General features: G+C 40.1%; 2 protein-coding genes and 1 long non-coding RNA gene across 4 annotated transcripts; 1 reads left to right on the forward strand and 2 right to left on the reverse strand.

The window, feature by feature from the left end:
• The first annotated feature begins 444 nt into the window (after positions 1–444).
• tsku (tsukushi small leucine rich proteoglycan homolog (Xenopus laevis)) lies at positions 445–6,488 on the forward strand. 2 transcript variants are annotated; one of them, XM_049726880.2, is made up of 4 exons: positions 445–681; positions 856–981; positions 4,196–4,510; positions 4,690–6,488. In XM_049726880.2, exons 2-4 carry the CDS (start codon positions 895–897, stop codon positions 5,431–5,433), a joined length of 1,146 nt encoding a protein of 381 aa, XP_049582837.1. In that variant the 5' UTR covers positions 445–681; positions 856–894; the 3' UTR covers positions 5,434–6,488. The 2 variants fall into 2 exon arrangements, with proteins under 2 accessions (XP_049582837.1, XP_049582838.1); XM_049726881.2 differs by lacking the exon at positions 856–981 and having other exon boundaries at positions 448–681.
• A 1,066-nt stretch (positions 6,489–7,554) lies between these two features.
• Positions 7,555–11,943, reverse strand: LOC125972864 (uncharacterized). The gene is made up of 4 exons (XR_007482936.2): positions 11,712–11,943; positions 10,427–10,638; positions 9,596–9,713; positions 7,555–9,518 (listed from the first exon to the last, which is right to left on the reverse strand). It is a non-coding gene; the product is annotated as an uncharacterized lncRNA (long non-coding RNA).
• Positions 11,944–12,673: 730 nt separating this feature from the next.
• Positions 12,674–15,812, reverse strand: mmp13b (matrix metallopeptidase 13b). The gene is made up of 11 exons (XM_049726876.2): positions 15,606–15,812; positions 15,433–15,540; positions 15,139–15,266; positions 14,923–15,071; positions 14,596–14,721; positions 14,362–14,517; positions 14,156–14,276; positions 13,811–13,944; positions 13,575–13,734; positions 13,250–13,353; positions 12,674–13,171 (listed from the first exon to the last, which is right to left on the reverse strand). The coding sequence occupies exons 1-11, from the start codon at positions 15,795–15,797 to the stop codon at positions 13,071–13,073; spliced, it is 1,479 nt and encodes a 492-aa protein (XP_049582833.1). The 5' UTR covers positions 15,798–15,812; the 3' UTR covers positions 12,674–13,070.
• Between the last annotated feature and the right edge of the window lie 889 nt (positions 15,813–16,701).

The raw sequence follows: 16,701 nt of genomic DNA on the forward strand, positions 1-16,701 counted from the left end.
AGAGAGAGAGAGAGAGAGAGAGAGAGAGAGAGAGAGAGAGGGAGGAATGGATGGATGGATGGATGGATGGATGGATGGATGGATGGATGGATGGATGGATGGATGGATGGATGGATGGATGGATGGATAAGTGGATAGATGAACAGACAGACAGACAGACAGACAGACAGACAGACAGACAGACAGACAGACAGACAGACAGACAGACAGACAGACAGACAGACAGATTCACGAAATTAACAATTACTTTTGGAACAGTTAGTATGAAAGTGTGATTTATCTCACGCAACTTTCTCAAGTGCTACGGGGTATTTTACGCTGTCGGCGGGGTGAAACTGAACCTGGTATTTTACTTTGAAATAAAGAAAACGGAATTGTTTATATCTCACAACCTGAGCTTTCCTGTAGGCGGCACCTTTCGAAAGGCCAGCCAACGAGACGAGCCAGGCAAGAAGCAGGACTGAAAAGTGGGATGGGAGCATACGAGTGTCTCAGTTAAGTGTTAACGCCCGCTGGCGGTTCGTTCGTGCAGAGCGGAGCTGACGAAACTCATGAAGCCGCTTTGAGACTCTCTCCGCCCGGACACAGAGAAGCCCTGCTCAGCGGGGGTCTGGAAAATGGGAGCAGTGAAGTGAAGTGGAAAAACGGTCAAAAGAAGAGCGCGGACACTCTGGATGAAAGGCGAGTAAAAAGTTTACGTGAACTTTGAAAAAATGAAGTTGTTGTCACCACTTTTCCGGCTTCTTTTGTAGAAGACGCTCAAAGTTTTTGTTGTAGGAGTTTGGTTTAAAAAAAAAAAAAAACGCTTCGAGCTCAGTGGTCAGCTCAGGTTTCATTTGGCATCTGTGTTTTAAGAAACCGCCCACGGTGTGTCACCACTCAACTGACCGCACAATGTCACCCCAAGCTCGGACAACTTTATCAGGCATCATGCAAGACTGTGACATCCGCGAGGGCAGTTCAATTATCGATTCACTGAAGGTGATCTTCATCAACCAAACTGTATATCTGCCACGTACAAGAACGAGAAATCGGACTTGGAACCATTTGTCTTTACGCTTGCATGGGCTTCTCTTAAAGTGACTTTTTCTTAAGATAGTTTCTTGAGATGAGAGAGCTAACTTTACCAGACAGCGTCACTATATTGCGTGTGTTCAACACCGAGTTCGTGGATGTGATTCAAATACTTACTCAAATAAATGTGTGTTATGATTGAATTCAAACTTTTAAGCATGTAGTACAAGAAAACACGAATGAAAAATCTACAATATAAACATAATGGCTTTAAAGGTAAGAAAATATAAATATACCACCTTGAAACGCTATGGTTGGAATCATTAACTTGTGAAAATTGTAGACGCTGCACCGATCCGCCTGTCAATCTCACACTCCCATCATGTCCCCATTTGTGAACAAGACCACAAGAAGCCCAAAGATATTCGAACTCCTGCACTTGGGGCAGGTTCCCTGACCTGGAAAGCACATTCAAACTCAACCGTTTTTGCCTCTGAGGACCATGTCCTCAGATTTGGAGGTGCTGATTTCCATCTCGAGCGAGCTGCAAACATCTCCAGTGAGATTGACATCCAGGCTTGAAGAAGCCAACCGTACAACGTCATACTACTGAGGCCACAAAACTGGACCCCTCAACGTCTCTGGTCCTCCTAGAAATTCTGCGTTGATGTCGCTCTGAGCTCTCCGCGCCACTCCCAGTAAAAAAACACATTTCAGCCTTTTCAATCAGCAAATTTTAGTTAAGCTTTTTACCATTATATTGCAAATACTATTCATCCTTAAGACCTACTTTTTACACCAGATGGCATCAAGTCTCACTGTTTTCACTGACTCTTACATTGTTTTTCTTTTCTTTTGTTTCCTCGCATGTACAAATAGTTCTAACTGCAGGCGTGTCCGATTGTTTGTGCATTTAAAGGCACATTAAAAGTGGCTCATCAGGATTGAGCCTGTTATTCTTCTTATAATTACCCAGTACTCTTCAATCTGTGAGTACAATGAACAAAGGTTCAACGAGTTTGGTAGTAAATGAATACAGCTGTATTAATATTGACTGACCTTACATCATTTCTCTGTATCTTCAAGCAATTTTATTCCATGTATTTGCACTGATAACAACTCGATTATCACAGTCAGGGAGGTTAATAACCGTTAAATGGGTTTAATGCTTTTTATGCTGGTGGTTTTTGCTTACATAAATGCAGATGTCCCCCAGCGGAGTGAGGAAGTTGTCCTTTCACTTATCTTAGATAAAAGGTTCGGAAAGTGAGAAGGTGTCAGAGCGGATTGTTCACTGGGGCGGGGTGTTGATGTTCTCACTTCTTTCTGAGCGTGTGAGTTGAGGGGCATTTGGTGGAAACAGAAGATTTATTGGTGGGGGAGGCGGGGAACAGTACACCTGGTAGGGAATGTTCAGCACAGATGGAGAAAAGGTTGAAGGAAGGGTGAACATAAAGTTCCAACTGAGCAAAGTGATGAGATGCCTCGGTCATGTTCTGTACTTGAGTTACACCCACATGTCTTTGTGTTTAGTCAGCGAATTGCCACTTTTGTGTTTTGATAAGGAGGCGGGGCTGTCCAAGCCCTTCCTCTGTCATTTCAATGCCAATTGGGGTGAGCCATAAAGGCTTGAGAATTTAGGGCGGCTCAGCATTGTGAGATGTTCTTTATATGATGTCTCTTTTTTTGGTCACATCATGTTTTCAGACAGGATTTAGTGCAGCACTCTCCAACAGACAACCATTGTGGTTAACATCTATATGTTCACAACTACAGTTTAAGTGCCCGCTTGTAAAACTCACACCAACAGACCATGTGGCCGTGGAAGTCCAAAAGCTGACAGTTCGTTTCAGTGAGAGGCCATAATGATGACGTAAAAGGGCCTGTTGCATAAGCCCAACCTGTAGGCTTTATAGTTCAGGGGTCAAAAGAAACACTGCACAGAGGCACAAATAGTGGACTTTGAGCTACCGTGAGTATTGATCAACTAGTGGAACATTAGTCTTTGGCATAAAGTTGTTTAATAACCGGAGTACATTATTTATTGCATTACCTGTTAGGTGAGCAAACATTCATTTCTTAAAAGGGCTGGGCTTGTTATTAGCTGATCTGATCCCATGCCTTACAAACAATAGGCAGTGGAATTTTTCTTTTTGTCACTCACACACATGTACACATACATGCACGCATACATGAACATTCACACCATCATATGCGGGAATGTCACCTTGTCATCTTTCACACGTCCTGAGTGTTGTTAGTCACCTAAATGTTGAACAGAGGCTGTGATGTACCCAAGTCAAATTCCTTGTTTGGCACGCTCAGACATGGCGAATAAAAACTCTTGAATCTTGAATTGAACTCTTAGTGTCGGCACACAAGACAGGCAAGTGTACCCCGACACCATCAGCGACTCCCATAGTCAGTGTAGTATTTCTCACCATCCAAATGTTACTTTGCCAGATGTGGCTGTCGTTTTGCAAATGACTCTTAGCTTCGGCCTGCTATGTCACGGCAGGACGCTCAACCGTGACACTTTATTTCCCCTTGTAACTGTCACGAGTTACTCAAGCTTATAGATGAAAAAAACTTGTGGCCAACCCTGTGTGATGAAATAAAAGGACAATTTTATTTAGTTAGTCACTAACAAGAAGAAGCTGCAGTCACAACAATAGCCTCTTTTCATACTGTGTCTGTCAATATCTCCCTTCAAAACCATACAAACTGTGTGACGTAAACACAGAGTTGGCATCTTCTTTTAAAATCAATGCTGGAGAACATGATGTGCTTGATAAGAATTGACCTGGAACAGAAAGGCCTGGTATACTAACTAACTAAAAGCATTTGACCACAAATGAGAATTAAGTGTGTTATGATGTTTGCCTTTGTAGTTTGCGATCATCATTTTGACATGTTAGTGCTGTAACAAAATATGAAATTATTTTTAGACCTTTTATTTTGTGACTTGCATTTTGATTGGATCAGTAATTAAGTGCAAAGTTTGTTTAACTGTTCATAATGTTGCCGTGGTTCAGTAGGATAATATATTTTTATTATTCAGGTAATGAATGTAAAATATGAAAATTAAAGCCACAGTACATTATTGATAAGTTTTACATTTAGTTTAATTTGACTTTGTAAGTTCTACTGCATTGTTGTAAATAATGTGCTGTGTTTGCAGAACATGATGGCGCTCTTGCTTTGGCTTGGTCTGCCGTTGCTGGTGGTGGATGTCTGGTCCACCTCCGTCATGAACTGCCACCCGGGCTGCCGCTGCAAGGTGGAAAGCTTCGGTCTGTTCGACAGCTTCAGCCTGACCACGGCAGACTGTCGAGGGTTGGGCCCCGGAGCTGCCATGCCCGTGCCCATACCGCTGGATACTGCTTACCTGGATCTGTCCTCCAACGCCATGGGCCCCCTCACAGACACCATCCTGGCTGGGCCGGGCTACACCACCCTTGTTAGTTTGGACCTTAGCAGCAATCATATTACAATGGTGAGTATACTCACAACAACACTATGGTTGCAACAATGGTTGATTGTAACAAAATAGTTTTGTGGTCAGTTTCTCTTCCTCTGAAAAGTTTCAGTCAAGCATCTGTCCAGGTCTATCTCTACCCTGGATTTTTTTGAATGTCTTGGTTTTGTCACTGAAGATTCTTTTTACCTGTACAGGTAAGCCCCAATGCTTTGTCCAAGCTGCGTTATCTGGAGACTCTGGATCTGAGCCACAATGACTTGGAGGGCCTCTCACAGGGTTGCTTCTTTGGCCTTCCTCTGGCTGAAGTAGATCTCAGCTACAACAGCTTCCGGGACTTCAACATGGACGTGTTTGTGTCTAAAGTAAAAGGCAAACCCGTCAGCGTGGACCTATCACACAACAAGCTTGTGTCTATTTCCACAACACCACACGGAAAACTTGTACACATTCAAACCTTGAACCTAACAGCAAACCGTCTTTCGAGCGTACCAAGACTGGCGGGACTTGAGATACTGCGATACCTCAATCTGGACTACAACCCCATTATTGCCATTCAAAAGGGAGACTTTGTTCACTTGACAGATTTGGTTTACTTGTCCCTCAGCAGTCTTCATCAGCTTCAGAAAATTGAAGCCCACAGCTTTGAGGGCCTGCAGAGCCTCCAAGTGTTGGATCTCTCCAACAATCCCAATCTGAAAACACTAAGCCTGTCTGTTTTCACCGGACTGGACTCGCTGCAGGAGCTGAATTTATCTGGCTCTGGAGTGACGTCCTTATCGTGGGACATGCTCTCTCCCCTCTCCGCCATAAAAAGTATTATGCTAGGACAGAACATCCGCTGCTTGAGGACCCAGAAACAAGGCCAGTTTCACAGGCAGCTGGGTCAGACCCAACACTATGAGGTACTCAACTGCAACCGCAATGGCATTGTGTTGTAATCCTGAACATACGGTCCAGTCTGTTCTTTAGTCTTTACACCAGCACTGTGCCTTCCAATCGCATACATACCTCTTCCCCAAGCTTTAAGAGGTGTCATGTTGCCTTTAATGGATGATGGGCATGAAATGGTCAATATGCATCCAAAGCATAATGTCATGATAACATTCTTCATCTGAACACACATTAGCAATGTGTTTGCACTTATTTTCCTCACAAAAAAAGTAGGCCAAAGGTTCTTTATAGAACTGATGATTATGTCAATGGCATACAGCTTTTACCACCACATTAAGGCATTATTTTAGCCAATTTTTAAGATTATTAAGGGTTTTGGCTGCTGTTTTGAGTTAGATGCTAATCAGAAAGCATAAGACTTCTTAGCCTATAGTAAGTTAAAGACTGTACAAATTAGCTTACTTATACATTAAGGTATGAAACAACGGGTTCCACACCTCACAACTACTGCATTTTCAGAGCTCGGCATAGTGCTTCCTTAGTTTCTTACGATGCTAAATTAAGATAGCTGACAAGTTCATAATTGTCTAAATAATTATGCGACTGAAAGCAGGGGTTAACTAATAATAGTATCACCACCGTTTGCTTAGATATTGACTGCTAACCAACTTGTCAAATACAAAAACGACTATTTTTGTAAGCCAACTCATGGACACGTCCGAATGTGCGCTTTGTTGCATAAGGTCACCACATACCCTTTGACGAAGTGGCTACCTATATTTCATGACGTGAGAGGGAAACTATCAGGGACCACATTGACCACACTTCCGTTTTACTGTCCCCATTAAAGCATTACGTATGAGAAATGAACCTTTTCCTGTGGACTGAAGAAATGGCCAGGTTCAAGACTGCATTTTTGAATGTCAACAAAACATAACAAGGTTCTGGCTTTAAAAGTGTCATGTCCTTGTGCTGTTAATACGATCAGATCACGTACATTCAAAGATCCAGTGCAGAGATTTATATTTGTATGGACATCACAATGCTATATTTTTCCAAATGTGTAATAAATTGAGATTTTCTCTCTCTCTTCTGTCTCACATGTTAGGTGTGTCAGTCTACTCTGTAAATACTGGTAACAAAAAACACCCATGAGGAAAGACAGTGTCACCACTCTATATTTGTCATTTTGTTGAAAGTACATGTGTCTCAGGACAATGACTACTTCGCAACAGACCGGGTGTGTCTCGCTTCAAAATAACAAGCACATTTGGGTCTGAGCAGAAAATAAATAACGTTTGGGTCTGAGCAGATTCTACCATATATAGCGATATAAATGCAGCAGTCTTGATAAGATTCCAAGACAAAATCTTATTTTGCTTTCTAGTTGAGAGCAACAAACAGACCACTGGTGTGTAATAGATCTCAGAAACTGTTAAGTTAGCGCTAAGCCGGTGTACTGGAGTTTGGCATGTTAGCCAGCTAGTTTAAGTTGGTATCCTGCCAAGGTAACAAGCAAAGAAAGAGGCTTGAATAAATACAAAAGACCCTCCACACAAAGCAAACATTCACACGATGGCCCCTTTGTCTTGACAACACCCGAGGCCCCAAAAGAAGTAGTTCTCAAATAAACGTGTGGCTTTACAAGTTATATAAGAGATTGGAGATTTGACAACTAGCCCTTATTCATTTAAATGCTCGAGTAGGTCTTTAAGAAAATTACAAACACCCCCCCTGCCCTCCACCTGTCTCCCACTGGACTGTCTATTTGTGAAAGTGACTATTCTGTTGCATGGGGGAGGAGGGTAAGTGGGCCCTCAGTGAATGACCCCAATGCAAAAAGCACTTCCAGATGTGTGCGTTTTTTCCGCAAGCACTTGCATGTTAGGACTGAAGCCCATCCATCTCAACGTGCTCCTACACTTTCACCCACAACGCGCCGTTGCGCTAAACGATCCACATTAAAATGGGGTCGTTTGCGGAATTCACTGCAAATCAGCTTAATAAACAAAATCTCTTTTGTTTTAATTTGACTTGAAGCCAGCATATGTGGAACACAAAACATTTGTGGTGGAACACAGGGAAAGTATTTTTTATTTTCTATCAATCAAACTTCTATCATAACAGGGATTGCTTCACATGGTGAAAATAAAAAAATCACAACCAGCATAGTCTTACATTACTCTTATTAAAAACCTCCAAACAAAAGGCAGCACAGTCTCCAATGTGGCAGCAGCAGACTGCAAATCTCTATCATCTTTGGCTTTCATTCTTGTGTGACGGACAGCACGCAGTCAGCAGACCGCAGTGGCCTAACAGAACAATGAAATGACCACCAAGTACGGAGGAGCCTAACCACTGAGTGCTCTGTAAGTGTTCAGATTTTGAACAAACATGGAGCCAGAGTAGTTATTCCAACCTCCCATGTCTCGTTTTTGTGCTGGTTTCGTGATTTTTTTCCACCAAAGTCCACGAGCTGATGCAGCATTGTCATGTTGTGCATTCACAGTTAGACCAACAGTTTGCTGAACAAGATGGGGCAAGACTTTCGTTATCTTCCCAATGTGCCCTCCAGCAATGCGAGGACTGTGTTAATCTTATTTTGGGGCGACGTGACCATGCAGTTTTGTGTGGAGAAAGGTGTTTGGAGTGAATACAATGAATGAAAAAATAAAACTCCAAAACAATAGATTTTCTTAAATAAACAATATTCAGATTTTATTTTGGTTCACATATTTGTGCTTCCAAAGTATTGCTAGGCAGAATTCCATCCATCCATCCGTCCGTCGGTCAGTCCGTCCGTCCGTCCGTCCGTCCATTCATGAATTTTTTCCACAGTGGAGATATTTTTTCAATTCTCACTTTGCACTACATTTACCTTTCCATCTTATATGTACTTTGGTAGCGAGAGTATGTTTGCATTTGCACTGATGGTATTGATCCGAACGCCCACTGGCTCATTGGTGCAACGGTGATGAAGGACGCAGACGAACCGCATCAGCGTGTTGTCGCTTTTTTTTTTTTTTTTTTTTTTTTTTTTGGTCAGACAAACAAAAGCTCGGCTCATCTTGCAAAGCACAAAGACAGGCTTGTTCTGTGAGCCAGGATGTCTATGAACACAATGACACAAGGTTAAAAAGTGACTTTTTCCTAATGAAACCACTTAACTCTTTACTGGGTGTGCATTAAAATAATACAACATAACAGTCATATAAAATGTTGCATTGTTGCAGTTGACTTCATGTATCAGGCTTTTTTACATTCCAAACTGTCATGTTGGTGTAAAAAAATAAATAAATTAGGCAACAGTCCACTCCCTAAAACTATTACTCAGTATACATTAAGTAGTAAGTTGAAAACAAAAAAGACTTAAGCACTGAATAACCTTTGAGTTTGTTCTGATCATATCAATATATATTTAAAAAAGTGCAAATACAAATATTGCACAACAATATCACTTTAAAACATTTTTCAAATCAAATAACATTAACCAAAGTAAACTCGGCCACAATTAATAGTCTTAAATGGTGTCTTTGTTGACACAAACATGAAACACCAGGCATAGATAATTAACTCGTATATAGTTCCATGTATAATAACATTTCAATGAACTTAGACGCCCACATTAATCAGCAAAAGTGACAAAACCAATTTGAGTTTTCTACCAAATTATTTCTTTCTTTTCAATGCTGTGCACACATTGGAGATGGCTTTCTCTCTCTCCTCATCTTGAATGTGCACAGTTGCAATTTCCACTAACGTACTGTGATTGTCGTGTTGATTTTATTCCACAGAGCATGACCTGTATTTTGCACAATCAAGCTGAAACAGCCTCTTGTATGTTTCTCAATTTCTAAATGGAATTATTTGTAGGCTAAAATGCTGACTTTTATGCAGACACAGTCATATAGATGACAGCTGTTGTTTTTCATAGTCTGTTCATCCATTTTCAATACTGCTCTTCCTGACTTGGGTCACGGGGTGAGCTGGTGTCTCTCTTTTAGGTAAATATTGATTACTGCCATGTTTTATGTAAATGAATCACTTTGTGCCAACAGCGACTGTGTGAGGTCATGTGACTGCCTGGCTGAGTCATTAGATTTGCGAGACAGGGCACGAGCAATATAAATACCTGTGGATCAAAATAGAAGTACGTAGTGAGTGTAATAAAGAAAAAAATGTAGCCCTTAAATACCAAAGTTTGCTCACCTCTGCAATATAGTCTCCAAGGCCACCTGGTTTTGTTTCTTGGATTCAAAGTTGACATTTCTGTAGGCCGCCTTCATGTTGAGTCAAGTGGAGAAATAATAATAGTTTTTGGGTGTGTCTATTGAGGACCAGTGGGAGTTAACAAAATGAAAACATTAGTTAGTACTTGTAATAGTTTCCTGCATCTTCATTCCATCTTGCGATGATCTCAAAGTGGAACAGATATGACTTGCATGTTGAGGCATAACAGCAACAAGTATGCATGCTCTATGGTTTCTTGACTTTTTGAGATGGTGTTGTAGATTAACCTAACATAGGCTACACCCGCCATTCAAACTCTTTCAAAAGAAGTCCAACTAGGTGAAATAGCAACACTTCTTGCGATCTTAATCACAACTCTGAGCTGTAAAACTGCTTCTTATCAGTTCTCTGGAAAGAATGTGATCGGTTGAGGCATTTTCACAACACTATCAATTTAGATTAGCGAGATTTCACGCAGATGTATTCTCAAGAAGTACATTGTGCAAAGAAAGAGGTAGTTAGATCGTCCAGTGTACTTAATTATATTTACACTGGTTATGTATTATCATGTGTTCAGATATTAATTTGTTTGGATTAAACTTTACCAAGGCAATATTCATTTTGAAATATCAAAAGGTGAAAAGTGATAACATTTGATTTCGTAATACACTTCATTCCAGATCAAAATGATGAAATGGTCATTTTAAGGATTGTAACCATTTAAATGTCAGGTTTAATATTTTTAATTACTATTTTTTATTCGAAAAAAAACCCCTGCTGCATTACTTTCTTTGCAATTGTCTTGCTGACCTCACGGGGAGTTTCCAGGAGTTAAGTGGAGTCATTGTTATGATTCATTCGTCGTTTTCTGTCCACCATCTGGTTTCCATCAGCAGTTAGGCGGGTCCATCTGAAGGTTTTCCTCCAAGGATGCTTGCGTATTCATTTGCTTTTTATTGCTTTTTCCCCTCCAACTGTCTTTTTGTAGTCTCGAGCCAAAGTTCCATAGCTGCAGCCACAACCTGAAAGATTTGAACAACACAAAATAACACTTCGAGCTTAGCATTCAAAGCTGGCAAATGCACTTGGAGTACAGTCAAATAAAGTGCATTACTCTAATAACATATTGCCCAAGTCATTTTCAACTTACTTTTACCAGAGGATTGAACAACAACAATAGTCAAAGTCAAAGTCAAAGTCAGCTTTATTGTCAATTTCTCCACATGCCAAAGACACACAAAGAAACCGAAATTTCGTTCCCCCCTATCCCATGGTGACAAGACATGGCTCACAACAGACAAACAAGTAACAAGTATAACAAAAGCGTGCTGAATAAATAATGAATAAATAACACAACAATAAATAAATAAATAAATAAGAGGAGCAGAAAAAAAAGGAGCAAGTGCGCGTACAGCAATAAATGTTTGAATTAATAAATGGAAGTATAATTAGCAACACATTTAAAAATGACTGTTTAAATTTACATAAACTTTGACAATGGAGAGTTTTGACTCACAAAGAGGTCAGACATGAAAACACACACACACACACACACACACGCACACACACACACAAGGATTAGTGAGCTGAGGAATCATTCTTAAACTTGAGAAATGAGCAAACGAAGCCGCTTCATTACACATCCACATTTTTTACCTCTGGATTATTACGCTTGAACCGACCTACCCGCGAGACTGTCGAAAACTGGAATGGCGTCTCAAAAATGTTATTTGCTACACTATCTGACTTATATGGATGAAACCCGTTTCTAAATTATAATTTGGGTATTTAGATTTGTCTGAAAGTTACAAGACAGAGACAGAGACAGAGACAGATACAGATACAGATACAGAGACAGAGACAGATACAGATACAGATACAGATACAGATAAAGATAAAGATAAAGATAAAGATACAATACTGTCACGGATCGGAATGGAGCAGGGCGACCAAATGCAGCTTGGACCAGGGTTTATTGGGGGAAAAGTAAGTTGGTAGGGAGGATGAGGGGACAAACCAAGGGAACCGACAAACTAACATAACTTCCTAACAAAACCAACAACAGGACTGACAGACAGACAGAAACGGAACTGACCAACAAAGAAGTGAGACAAAAAGACATCAAAGATCCAACACAGTAACACAGGACTTAAATACGAGACAGGTAACGAGAGGCAGGGGACTGATTAGTACACTGATTGTGAGTAGACACAGGAAGGGAGGGGCGAGTACACAGACGCGGACAGAAACCATGACAACCTACACATAATAAAACAACCGGAGACGAGTCTTGACAAATACAATACAATACAATACAATACAATACAATACAAAGACAATACAAAGACAATGAAAACAATCAATTGAAACACAAATTGATATACAGTAGCAGAATAATAACAGAAAGATACTGCTGTTTTGTTTAGCAACAGACTTCAGATGAGCCCAGTAGTTAACTGTGTAGAGTAAAGAAGAAGGAGAAAGTAGAGTTTATTCTCAAATTTATGTCAGATCAATTTTGAAATGTAGAATCAATAAAAATGCGCAATATTTTCATTGGCAAAACTTTTTGGAGTTCCTCTTCGTTGTCATTTCAAATAAAAAAATAGCCAGTCAACAAATACAATAACTCAATTTTGCTGAGGTATTTATAAATACTGAACGTCTGCTTTTATGTCGCCATCCGGTATCTGATTTGGCATACAAATGTAAAACCCAGATGTAAAGAGGGATACTTCTGCTACTATAAAATGATTCAACTGTACTTGCATGCATGCGTGCCAGCTTCTTGCAGTCAAAATCTGAATTCTTGCCCCCTCTAGTGTAAAAGATCGGACTTACATAAATGTCAGTTTGAACAAAACTTTATTCTTTACGTCTATAAAATTATATAATCAATATGAATAAAAGAATAATAGCTCATTTAAGTTGGTTTATATTTAACAGCGCAATATGCTGTGTACACCATAAGATTAACAAATAATAAATGTTTTTTCTAACATGGTGTTTAAAATACCAAAAAGTAGAACAACGATCATCAGTGAAGTAATGTTCCAGTTGAGAGAGAATAATTTTATTTTATTTTATTCATCATTATAAATAGCACTAAAATCAAATGACAAGTACAGTACTAGAAATGGGCATTCTTTTAAATTATCAATCCCTTCTTTTGTAATACATTTAAAAAACATACAAACCACCAATTGTTAAAAATATGAGACTGTTTAAACCTTTTTGAAGTATCACATTATCATTCTACAGTATCTACAAATACTTGAGAGGCAAAGTTGTAGAAAAAAAAGAATAAATATAAATAGTATCATCACTCAAAAGGATGGGAATTTTCTAAGTGTTTGTGTCCAGCACTGTTGTAAATAAACATTTTAAGTTTGCTACCGTCGTTCCTATGAATTTTCATTTCATTATGAATGTGCTAAAAGACACGTTTGCAATCTCAGCAGCCGAGGATAAAGTTGGTTTTCAGGATACGTAGGACCTTCCTTGCACTGTAACTGTACTCATACTGCTTTTGGTCATGGAAGAAATACAAGAATCCTGAAAAATGACAATAAAAAATATCCTTAGAAAGTTCACTTGAGTGAAATTGAAGAACACAGAAAAACAAGTCAGTACCGTAGTGATAAACTGCAGCATCAACCTCCTCGTCCATTCCGGGAAAGTCTTTCTCTATGGAACGTGGGTAGCCCCTGTCCATGGTGCCTCTTGCGTCATCATAACTGAGAATTCAAAAACAATATTTATGATATAGGGTAGGATAAGATAGGATATATGAAACGATTTGATACGATGTGATGCGGTGCGATACGATATAACACATTCTAATACTGTCAGTGATTGAGAACAATTTTCCATTTGAATTTCTGATATGTTGCTGACCTACATAGTTTGTTTACATAATATATTTAAACAAAACACTACTATTGTCACATTACACTACCTCCAATATTGTTCATCATGAAAGAGCAGAGTTTTCCCTGTGTCTTTGATGTAAACAGCCGCATCCAGTTTCCTCACACTCTTGGGAAGTCCCAGTTTGTGTATGTACTTTGGATAACCATCCAAAAGATTGTATCCATTCAAAGCCCACATGCGGATACCTGCCCAAAAGCACAGCAAGATTGTGATTCAAATTAATGAATTCTTTAAATCATATGTAAACATTTTTTAACTCACCGCTAAAAATGATAACCTGGTCCTTCTCTGGGTTCTCATAGGCTGCATCCACCTTGTTGGGGAGGGACGGCCATGTGGACTTGATCAGTGTGATAAGGGGTTCGGGCATTTGGGGGTGAATGCGCCAGAAGTACCTGCAATATTGATACAGATGATATACGTACATACATACATACATACATACATACATACATACATACATACATACATACATACATACATACATACATACATACATACATACATACATACATACATACATACATACATACATACATAAATACATACATACGTATGTAAGTACGTCCTTCCGTTCGTCTACAATATGTTTGCGCATGGACTCACTCGTCTTTGAAAATGATGGTTTCGCCTCGGAGTTCTGTTGCAGCATCAAAACTCAAATCTGGGTCACATTTTTTGGGGGCGTCCGGCTTTGGCTTGACTTTTTTGTGGTCTGGGTTGGGGCCTGAGTATTGAAAGAAATTAAAATTTTGAAAAAAGGCAAAATAATCAACGCTGGGTTGGTCAAGTATGATTGCTTGTGTCGTCACCATAGAGTGTCTGGATGCCTTCAACATCATCCTCAGCGAGCGGGTACCCTGTTGCGTATGAATAGATCGGGTACATGAGTGCGGCCGGGTCCGAGGAGTGTCCCATACCGAGGGCATGGCCCAACTCATGCGCTGCTACAATGTACAGGTTGTAAGCTGTGATGAGAAAATTCATACATTAGTCACCTTTTCCTTTCCTGAAATGCTACCGCTACTTCACAGTAAGTTATCAACCTGATGAATCTTTGCTCCAGTGCTCGTCCTCGTCGAAGTGGGTGTCTCCACCGATGCCTTGGCCCGGTGGGTAAGCGTGAGCCAGCAGCCCATCAGGACCGTCAAAAGGGTTATAGTCGCCATGTTCTGTGGAGCATGAGCGGATTTAGTTACAATGACCAAAATCAGAATGAATGTGTTGATACATTCGCTTTAATGTGATTTCAGTCAAGCACTCGATGTGCAACATTTAAATTTTCACTCGCAAACAGCCATTGAGAGTGCAATTAACCTTTAATCTGGTCTCACTAGTAAATTAGAATGAATGCAACCATTTTTGGTGAGTACCTTTCCTCCCAAAGCTGATCATAATATCAGCAGTGCCATAGTACAGCTTCTTAAAAGTCAATGGCGTCACAGCGGACCACACATTGAACGCTGTGCGGATGGCTCGGTCCACATCGGACTTCTTCAAATCTGGAGTGTAATTTAAAATCCTGAAACAAATGAATGACAGACTCTTAAAACTGTTTTCATACAGATTTACATCTCCGGGAAGCATACCTGAAAGTCACAATGTTATTTTTCCATTTGAGATCCCCAGGGAAGTGATTGTATTCACCGATGTCCGGGACACCGCATCTTGCTTGAGTCATCAAGTCTAATGTGTTATCATCCAGACTACCTGTCACCTGCACAAGGGGCAAAAAGACGCAAAACTTGACTTCATGTTGCAAACTAAAGTTCAACCACATGTACTTTAAAAGCTAACATTTGCCAGAAATGTCAACATTTTCAAATTTTGGGGGGGTGACGTCTCAAAGGCACCTAAAGTTGATATTGGACACAGTTTCTCACCTCAAGTTTGAAGAAACTCTGCATTTCCTTAAGTGTGGACTTAAAATCTCCTGTCCTCTTCTGACTTTGCAGACCAGCCGGAAGGCCATAAAAGCGTCGAAGGTACTTCTGTGTATGTCAAAGAGATCATGAATGTATTGACGATAAGGAGCTCAGACAGCCTCGGGTCTTACCTCAGCTAAAAGCCGCTTGTCTTTTTCCTGGGCAAGCAAAGGCCCAGCCAGAGAGGAGTGAATGGCCAGCGGCAGGAGCAGCCAAAATAACATGATGGCTATCGAGCAGTTATTGACGCTGAGCCTCTCTAAGGGGTATTTATAATGCTTGACCTCCTCTTTTTTTCCCCTTAAAGGATCCAAGTGATTCATGTAAAAGCACCTCACCACTTCCTCCTAACATGTTTGTCTGAGCGCCTGTTTCTGAAATGCGCCGGTCTGACTCAATCAGTGTACCCAAATGCCAATGTGGCAAAAACATGCTGATGTTGCATTTAATGGTGGGACACATGAGATAAAAATAAACAGATCTGTTTTCTTTAGTTAACAAGAAAAAATGTAGTGATGGGAATGACTCGTGATTAGTTTATTAGGCAATCAGACAGCTGCAGTTGAGCCAGAAGTGATGTCACAAAAGGAATAATATGTGTGGATCATCACTTTGAATCCCACATACATATACACACTTCGACTACTGTGCTAAACTACGCAAATGAGGACTCGTGTAAAAGGGATATAGTTGCTGATGCGGCACTTTTTAAAGAAACTCTGCTCTCATGCACATTAATTTGTGACATTACATCATAAACTATGCATATGCTGTGAGACTTATGTTGCCTCACTATTAATGGCCCTGGGGAGCTGTAGCACTTTATGAGACTTAATAACGGTATAAAATGCAAAATTCAACGGACTCCAACTTCTGCTACTTATACATTTTGTTACTGGTATGACTTTTTATTAAATGGCTAAAGGTTTATAGTTTTGTTAGTGATTATTCAACGATGCCAATGATAATAAAGTTGTGTCCAAGTCTATTATTTGGTGTTCTAAGTACAAATTATGTTTCATTATGATTGCAACCTGACTTGAGCATACCAAGAGAGGCATGTTCACCACGTTCACTGGTAGGCATTTTTTAATATATACGCCAAAATAAAATCTGATTTTCAGAAACTAACGGTTCTGTTTAAAAGCTCCATAATGGCGTTTTCAGTTCAAAACTGTCTTCACTCGTGCGAAACTTATCTGGACTGGGCTTTGGTGAGAAGTTGGA

This window comes from Syngnathus scovelli, chromosome 7 (genome assembly GCF_024217435.2).
Source record: "Syngnathus scovelli strain Florida chromosome 7, RoL_Ssco_1.2, whole genome shotgun sequence".
Taxonomy (NCBI): domain Eukaryota; kingdom Metazoa; phylum Chordata; class Actinopteri; order Syngnathiformes; family Syngnathidae; genus Syngnathus; species Syngnathus scovelli.

Coding starts and splice junctions, on each gene's coding strand:
- mmp13b (XM_049726876.2), bottom strand. CDS start 15,797: ATGAATCACTTGGATCCTTTAAGGGGAAAAAAAGAGGAGGTCAAGCAT. Junction 14,518..14,595: donor CTGGAGCAAAGATTCATCAG/GTTGATAACTTA, acceptor TTCTCATCACAG/CTTACAACCTGTACATTGTA. Junction 13,354..13,574: donor CATGATGAACAATATTGGAG/GTAGTGTAATGT, acceptor TTGAATTCTCAG/TTATGATGACGCAAGAGGCA.
- tsku (XM_049726880.2), top strand. CDS start 895: ATGTCACCCCAAGCTCGGACAACTTTATCAGGCATCATGCAAGACTGT. Junction 982..4,195: donor CAATTATCGATTCACTGAAG/GTGATCTTCATC, acceptor CTGTGTTTGCAG/AACATGATGGCGCTCTTGCT. Junction 4,511..4,689: donor GCAGCAATCATATTACAATG/GTGAGTATACTC, acceptor TTACCTGTACAG/GTAAGCCCCAATGCTTTGTC.